Source organism: Apium graveolens, unplaced genomic scaffold, assembly GCF_009905375.1.
Source record: "Apium graveolens cultivar Ventura unplaced genomic scaffold, ASM990537v1 ctg7331, whole genome shotgun sequence".
NCBI lineage: Eukaryota > Viridiplantae > Streptophyta > Magnoliopsida > Apiales > Apiaceae > Apium > Apium graveolens.
Genome location: NW_027420239.1, coordinates 1 through 8,266, shown reverse-complemented (window position 1 = coordinate 8,266; position 8,266 = coordinate 1). Strand labels below are relative to the sequence as shown.

Below are 8,266 nucleotides of genomic sequence, written 5' to 3'. Positions count from 1 at the left end.
TGAAAGGATAAGGAATCAACTTCCTACTTCCTAGGACTCCTAAGTCTATCCTAATTCAGAGGCTTATCCACCAAGCCTCCTATACCAAGTCCAATTCAAGGACTCCCGCATCTATATAAGGGGCCTCACCCCACAAATCAGAACTACGTTTTTTGACTTGATCCTTGGCAATCAGCAAGGTACGTAGGCATCTTGTTAAGGCAGATTGAGTCACGAAACACAAGAGCAGTCAAATCGAGCCTCGAAGCTCACGTTCCTTAGTATTAAATACAGCAATTATATATAGTAGTTTTAATCCATAACATTTGGCGCCGTCTGTGGGAAGTTACGCAACAACAACCATGGCGAGAACACGGAGAACAACCAGCACTCTGGAGGAGGGAACACCATCAGGGACAACCCAGGTGATTTCATCAACCGTGGAGGTTCCTCCCCATTCAACTTATGCATCTACTCAGGGGGAAGCCCAGACAGGGGCAACTCATCCTCAGCCACAAGGGACAACTCCCCCGACTGTTCAAGGTACGAATCCTCAAGTTCAACAAATACATATACCTGTGAATTCTCGACCCGTCGGGTATGAATACTCAACTATTGTTACTACTAACCCCCCTTATGGGATGCCCCTTCACCCTGAGGTTGGAGGAAGTGGATATGCTGGGCGAAGCGAAGCACGAGGGCGGTCGCCCCCCTATATACGAGGTTTGGATCCTATCCCTGAGGATCGGGAATTTTCTGGTCCATACACTGAGAGAGACTCCGAATCTTCGGATGATGAAGTGGCCCCAAGAAGGAGGCGTCCTGGAAAAGAGCCAATGGCCGATGGAAGGCAACGCCCCCAAAGCACCCCAGGGGCGAATCCCCAAGAAGTGCAGGAAAAGATCAGGGCTCATGAGGCTGAAATCCAAAGGCTGAGGCGTGATTTGGAGGCTTACCAAGCCACCAGACCCCACATACCTCCTAGGGGGAGAAATCCTCCTCCTATCATAGACCTGGATGGTCCGGTAAGAAGAAGGGCTGCTGTCCCAAGAACTGATCCAAGCAATCTCCTTCCCCTTGGGGATCCTGATGATCCAACTCCACCCTTCACAGAAGAGATAATGAATGCCCATATCTCAAGAAAATTTAAGATGCCCACTATCAAAGCCTATGATGGCACGGGAGACCCCGCTAATCATGTTAGGACATTCTCTAATGCACTGCTGCTGCAACCCGTGAATGATGCTATAAAGTGTCGGGCCTTCCCTCAAACCCTGTCGGGTATGGCTCAAAGATGGTACAGTCGCCTGCCCCCAAACTCTATTGGATCGTTCAGAGAATTAAGTCAGGCTTTTATTAAGCAATTCATCAGTGGAAGAGTCCATGAGAAAAGTTCAGCATCTCTTATGAGTCTTGTGCAGGGAGCTAAAGAATCCTTAAGAGATTACCTAAATCGTTTTACAAAGGAGGCTTTAAAAGTCCCAGACCTTGATGATAAGGTAGCCATGATAGCGCTGCAACAAGGAACTAGGGATGAGTTTTTCAAGATGTCTTTGGCCAAACGACCCCCTGAGAGCATGTTGCAGCTCCAAGAGAGGGCAGGGAAGTATATCAAGGTTGAAGAGAGTATGAGGAAGACCGTAGTAAGTAATGAGCCCACTGGAGGCAAGAAACGAAAAACTGATTTGGAGTACATCGCTAAGGATAAGTATCCTAGAACTGAACAAAACCCTGATTCAACCCCCAAGAAGGGAGGACCTGGGCAAAAGTTCACTGAATACGCTAAGCTGAATGCCCCCAGAAGTCAGATTTTGATGGAGATTGAGAAAGACAGAGATATTCGCTGGCCTAAGCCCTTGAAGGCTGATCCCGCCAAGCTAGATAAGGGCAAGTATTGCAGGTTTCACAAAGATGTTGGTCATGACACCGATGAGTGTAGGCAGTTGAAAGATGAAATTGAGTTTTTGATTCGAAAAGGAAGGCTGAACAAGTATACTGGAGATGGAGGAGACAGAAACAATAATGGAAGGAAGAACTTTGAAGATCGTAGGAGGGACCAAGATGATCAGGGGCGGAATCCCCAACCTAGAGGACCAGTTATAAACACCATTTATGGAGGGCCGAGACCTCGAGGGCCTGTGATAAACACGATCTTTGGAGGTCCAACTGCTGCTGGATTGTCCAAAAATTCCAGAAAGGCATATACTAGAGAGGTTATGCATATTGTTGGAGAAGCCCCGAAGAGGGCCAGGACAGAAGTAACATTGGCTTTTGATGATTCCGACCTAGAGGGTGTGAAGTTTCCCCATGACGACCCGCTGGTCATAACGCCGATAATAGGAAATAGCCCGGTTAAGAGGGTCCTTGTGGATAATGGTGCTTCTGTGGATATCTTGCTCCACGACACCTTTCTAAGGATGGGGTATAACGACTCCCAGTTGACACCAACCGACATGCCGATATATGGATTTGCTGGAGTAGAATGTCCTGTGGAAGGGATAATTAAATTACCAACCACCATAGGTACGGAGCCAAGGCAAGCAACGCAGATGCTGGATTTTGTGGTGGTAAAGGCTAGTTCAACTTATAATGCTATCATGGGGAGAACAGGGATACATGCCTTCAAGGCAGTCCCCTCTTCCTACCATTCAGTCATGAAGTTTCCCACCCGAAACGGGATTGGAGAAGAGAGGGGAGATCAAAAAATGGCTAGAAGCTGTTATGTGGCCTCTTTGAGGGCAGATGGAGTCGGGGGGCAGGTTCTTCCTATTGAAGATATGGATGTTCGAGAAAATGATGAGAATAGAGGAAGGCCAGCAGAAGAATTGGATTCGGTTCCTTTAGATCCCAAGAATCCTGAGAGGATGACTTTCATTGGAGCTACATTAGAGGAGCCCCTTAGAGGGAAGTTAGTGAAATTTTTGCAAGAAAATAGTGATGTGTTTGCATGGTCAGCAGCTGATATGCCAGGCATAGACCCGGGGTTAATTACCCACAAGTTAAACGTGGATCCAAGCCGGAAGACAGTAAAACAAAAGAAAAGAAATTTTGCCCCGGAAAGACAAGAGGCTATAAAGCAGGAAGTGGAAAAGCTCTTAGAGGCTGGTTTCATTGAGGAGATTCAATTTCCGGAGTGGTTAGCAAACCCTGTAATGGTGAAGAAGGCTAATGGAAAGTGGAGGATGTGTATAGACTTCACCGATCTGAATGATGCATGTCCCAAAGATTATTTTCCGCTGCCTAGAATTGATACTTTGATTGATGCCACCGCTGGACATGAGATGTTGAGTTTCATGGATGGATTTAGCGGATACAACCAGATCAAAATGCATAAGGATGACATTCCAAAGGTATCATTTATCACTGACTTTGGTGTTTATTGTTATCTTGTTATGGCGTTTGGTCTCAAGAATGCAGGAGCCACCTATCAAAGGTTGGTGAATAAAATTTTTAAAGATCTTATTGGGAAGACTATGGAAGTCTATGTTGATGACATGCTAGTCAAGAGTCTAGTAAAGACTGATCATATAACCCATTTGAGGGAAGCTTTTGAGGTCCTGAGGTACCACAAGATGATGTTGAATCCCACGAAGTGTGCTTTCGGAGTAGGATCTGGAAAATTCTTGGGATTGATGGTCTCAAAGAGGGGAATTGAGGCTAACCCCGATAAAATAAAGGCAATCCTGGACATGGAACCCCCAAAAACTGTCAAGGATGTTCAGAAACTCACAGGAAGGGTTGCTGCGCTAGGGCGATTCATCTCCAAGTCAGGAGACAAGTGCTTGTCATTCTTCAAGTCATTAAAGAACATTAAAGACTTTGTATGGAGTGAGGAAAATCAGAAGGCATTTGAAGAGTTAAAGAAGTATATGGGCCAGGCCCCGTTGTTGGCCAAGCCAGTTCTGGGTGAAGTTTTATTCTTGTACTTGGCTGTTTCAGAAAGCGCCTTGAGCGCGGTGTTGGTTAAGGAGGAACTGAAAGTCCAGAAACCCGTATACTATGTCAGCAAAATTTTGCGTGGTGCTGAGTTGAATTATTCAGCCATTGAGAAATTTGCTTTAGCCTTGGTGATGGCTTCAAGAAAGCTGCGTCCTTATTTTCAAGCTCACCAAATTGAAGTGCTAACAAATCAGCCACTGAGAAATATCATTCACAGTCCCAAGGCAAGTGGGAGACTAATTAAGTGGGCAATAGAGTTGGGAGAGTTCGATCTCAAGTATAAGCCACGTATAGCCATAAAAGCCCAGGCACTAGCTGACTTCGTGGTGGAATGTACCATACCCAACCAAGAAGTCGGGGGGCAGGAAGATACCACACCTCAAGACAAGGGAGTCGACAATGGGGACAAGGAGAAAGAATATTGGGTTCTCTATTTTGATGGAGCATCAAAAACAAATTCCAGTGGAGCAGGGTTGGTTTTGCAAAGCCCTGATGGATTCTTAATTGAGTATGCCATGAAGCTAGACTTCCCAACCACAAACAATGAGGCAGAGTATGAAGCCCTGATAGCAGGCCTTGGTCTAGCTGGGACACTTAGAGTCAAAAACTTAAAGGTCCGTGGAGACTCAAAGCTGATCATATCCCAAGTAAAGGGAGAATTTGAGGCAAGGGATGATACAATGGCTAAATATGTCCGCCTAGTAAGGGCTGTGATGACCCAATTTAATGAATGTCATGTTGAGCACATTCCAAGGGAAGAAAATGTTAAGGCAGACGCGCTATCAAAGTTTGCTTCATCTGAGATAGAAGAAAGTTCAGGGAGTGTATACTTTCGTGTTTTAAAGACGCGAAGCATAGATGTTAAGCTTGTGGCTCCCATAGGCCTGGGGACGTCATGGATCGATCCCATTAAGGCTCACATTCAAACCGGATGGTTGCCAAGCGATGCAACTGAAGCACGAAAGTTAACTGTTCGAGCACTAAGGTACTCCTTGATAGATGGGATTCTGTATAAGAGATCTTTCGTGGTTCCTTACTTGAGGTGTCTCAGGCCGGATGAGGCACGCTTGGCTCTTGAGGAAGTGCATGAAGGCATTTGTGGGCAACACTTGGGGGGCAGGGCCTTGGCTCATAAGATAACTCGTTTAGGCTTCTATTGGCCAGAAATGATGGCTGATGCCAAAGAATATGTAAAGAAGTGTGATCGTTGTCAGAAGCATGCACCAGTCGCCAGACAACCCCCCGAGATGCTGACCTCTATCAACTCACCTATTCCCTTTGCTATGTGGGGGATGGATATTCTAGGGCCTTTTCCTATGGCCACAGCACAAAGGAAGTTTCTGATTGTAGCCATTGATTATTTCACCAAGTGGATCGAAGCCAAACCTTTGGCCAAAATCACAACTAAGCAGGTTGCACAATTCCTGTGGGAAAACATCATGTGCCGATATGGAATTCCCCGTATCCTCGTCACTGACAATGGAACGCAATTCAACAATGAGGAATTCAAGAAGTATTGTGAAGAAAATGAAATTGAGTTACGATTCACCTCTGTGGCTCACCCGCAAGCCAATGGGCAAGCGGAAGTAGCAAATCGGATAATCCTGGATGGACTAAAGAAGAGGATCGAAAAGTCGAGAAATAATTGGGTAGATGAGATACTTCCCATATTATGGGCTTATAGGACTACCTGTAGAGTCACGACAGATGCAACTCCTTTCATGTTGGCATATGGGGCGGAAGCAGTAGTTCCCGTGGAGATATCACATTCTTCTCCAAGGATTCAGGCTTTTGATGAAAAAGAAAATGAGGAAGGGCAGAAGTTAGCCCTGGATTTAATCGATGAAGTACGAGATAAAGCACACGCAAAGATAGTAGAATATCAGAAAAAGGCTTCATTCTACTACAACCTAAGGGTTAAAGAGAGGTTTTTCAAACAAGGTGACCTAGTCTTGAGAAAAATAGAGGCTTCTGGTGTCGGACAGAAAGGAAAGCTTGCCCCAAATTGGGAAGGGCCGTATAGAGTCAAGAGCGTTCAGGGTAGAGGAACCTACAAGCTGGAGACTATGGATGGTTTTGAAGTCCCGAGAACCTGGCACGCACAAAACCTGAAGGTTTACTACGTGTAAGATGGTCGAAGTACGATTCTCACTCGTCAGGATGGCGAGTAGGTTGAAAAGCACCTTGAAGCTTTGCTTGCTTAGGATTTATATGTTTTAGTTTTATTACGAAATTTATTAAGACTTGTGTAAGGGACGAATCCCAGACAATTTTATGAAATTCATAAGTTCTTCAAAGTATGATTGTGGCCTAACAAATAAAAATCAAATGCATGGATGCAAAGCATAAAAGGTGATAAATGAGATAGATCTGATAGATGTTACAAAAGTTTGATAAATAAAGTCTCGAAAATAAAAAAGCCACGCAGGGCTGAAAAAGCTCTAAGGAGCTGAGGTGCCCTCGGCGTCCATATCATCGTCTTCTCCGCTCTCGCTAGATGTCTCCGTTGTCTCGGAGGAGGAAGAGCTGTCATCCTCAGCAGGTCTGGAAAAAGACTCGGGAGGAGGAAGAAGTGGATCCTGAGGAACATGATCCGAGACAACTACTCGGGTACGAAACCTCTGTAGCAAAGCCTCATCGTCAGGGCAGATGTAGTCCGCCGGGTTAATATCAGGACAAGCCTCGTTCACGGTCCCAAGGGCCGTGTCCCAACCAGTCCTAAAAAACTCGGGAAAGACTGAATCATCCCTAATCCTCATGGATTGGGCAAACTCCTCCGAGTCCAGATAATTGTCTATAGCTTTATCCTTCTCCGCCCGAAGTACCACCAGCTCGGCGTTAGACTCTCCGAGTTCTTCCTCCTTGCGCTTGAGCTTCTTCTCCAGGGTAGCATACTTCTTCTGCTGCCTCCTGAGGGCATTATCGGCCTTATCAGAAGCCCGCTTCCATGATTCGGCTTGCCTCACAGCGCCTTGAAAGTAGGCGTTAGACTGAAACAAAACAATTAACAAAGTATAAGGCAAGAAAGTGCTACAAGAACGAGAAATAAGTTTAAAAAAGAGAAGGCATACCGAAGCCAGAGATTGGGCTCCCATGAGCTTAATCCTCTCAAGGTCAGGGGTGGCCACCACATCAGTAAAGTCCTTTGGGGTCACGCTATGGTAGGACCAATCCCAAGCATGCTTCGTGGAACCAACCACGGTATCCCCTCGGCGGAATCCCCAGAGAGGCTGAAAGGCGCCTGTAGCAGCAGCAGCAGGGGCAGCAGCAGTGATAGGAGCATTATGGCCCTCAGCTCCTTCAGTTGAAGCCTCCCCCATAGGCTCCTTGTGCTTTCTCAAGAAGATAGGCTCTGTCGCCTTTCCCCGGGTGTCTAGGCCTGCGAGCCGAGCTTTCTTCATCCTAGCTGTCTCCTCAACCAAAGGAACGTTGTCCTCGTTAATCTCCTTAGCAGCTGAAACAAAACAAAGGACAAAATAAGTGAAGTTAATAACGCATGAAATGAAGTAAAATTGAGAAGGGAAGAAAAATACCCTGTTGAGAAACAGAGGATAGTCCCACATGAATTAGGGAAAACTCCTCTAAGAGAGTCCAGCTGGTGGTCGTACCATCATCCTGAGTAAGGCCATTATAAATAATAGTTTCTTCAGGAGTTAAGTGAATGGATTTGAGGCTACCATCACTGACCTTCCCAAAGGAAGATCGAAAGAGCGTGCCCCAGTCGCCATTCTCCCAACGTAACCCAACGAAACTATTCCTCCAATTTGGATTATTATCAGGAATAGAGGCGCTATTAAAGATATGTTTGCTTTTGGGCCTTTGTTTGACATAAACCCAGCCACAAATATTAAGAACTATTGTAACATTGGAAGACTTTCCTAAAAACGGCTACCGAAAGAGGAAAGCCCTCCCTAAGACAACAAACCATAAAACATAGAATATTCCTCCAGGCGTTTGGAGGAAGCTGACATGGGTTGATTTGTAAGTCGCCAAAAGATGAGGGATAAAAGGATGGAAAGGGAACCTAAGCCCAGCGTTAAGGGCGTCGGTGTAGATGAAAAGTATCGGGCCTCCAGTGGCAAGTACGGTCACCACCAGAGACTGGAACTAGTCTAAAGGGGGAGGGACGTTATAACGAGCATTTAGTTTATTGAAATCTATGTTATGCCAAGTATTACAGTGATTAAAAGAGTCGAGATGTGCAGTGGAGGGATATTCATCCCCCCTAGTATTAATCATATCAATTAAAGACATATATGAAGAGCGGATCTCGATATCCTTACCTCGTTTTGAAGCCGAGGCAATTTTGGCCGCCCTCTCAGAATTCTTGTCAGCCATTAGAAAGATT

The 8,266-nt window shown here is 45.7% G+C and overlaps 1 protein-coding gene across 2 annotated transcripts; it reads right to left on the bottom strand.

Annotated features, from left to right (window-relative positions):
- Window positions 1-6,210: 6,210 nt before the first annotated feature.
- LOC141704037 (uncharacterized) lies at window positions 6,211-8,260 on the bottom strand. 2 transcript variants are annotated; one of them, XM_074507387.1, is made up of 3 exons: window positions 8,202-8,260; window positions 6,990-7,372; window positions 6,211-6,908 (listed from the first exon to the last, which is right to left on the bottom strand). In XM_074507387.1, the coding sequence occupies exons 1-3, from the start codon at window positions 8,254-8,256 to the stop codon at window positions 6,360-6,362; spliced, it is 987 nt and encodes a 328-aa protein (XP_074363488.1). In that variant the 5' UTR covers window positions 8,257-8,260; the 3' UTR covers window positions 6,211-6,359. The 2 variants fall into 2 exon arrangements, with proteins under 2 accessions (XP_074363488.1, XP_074363487.1); XM_074507386.1 differs by lacking the exon at window positions 8,202-8,260 and having other exon boundaries at window positions 6,990-7,758.
- Window positions 8,261-8,266: the final 6 nt, after the last annotated feature.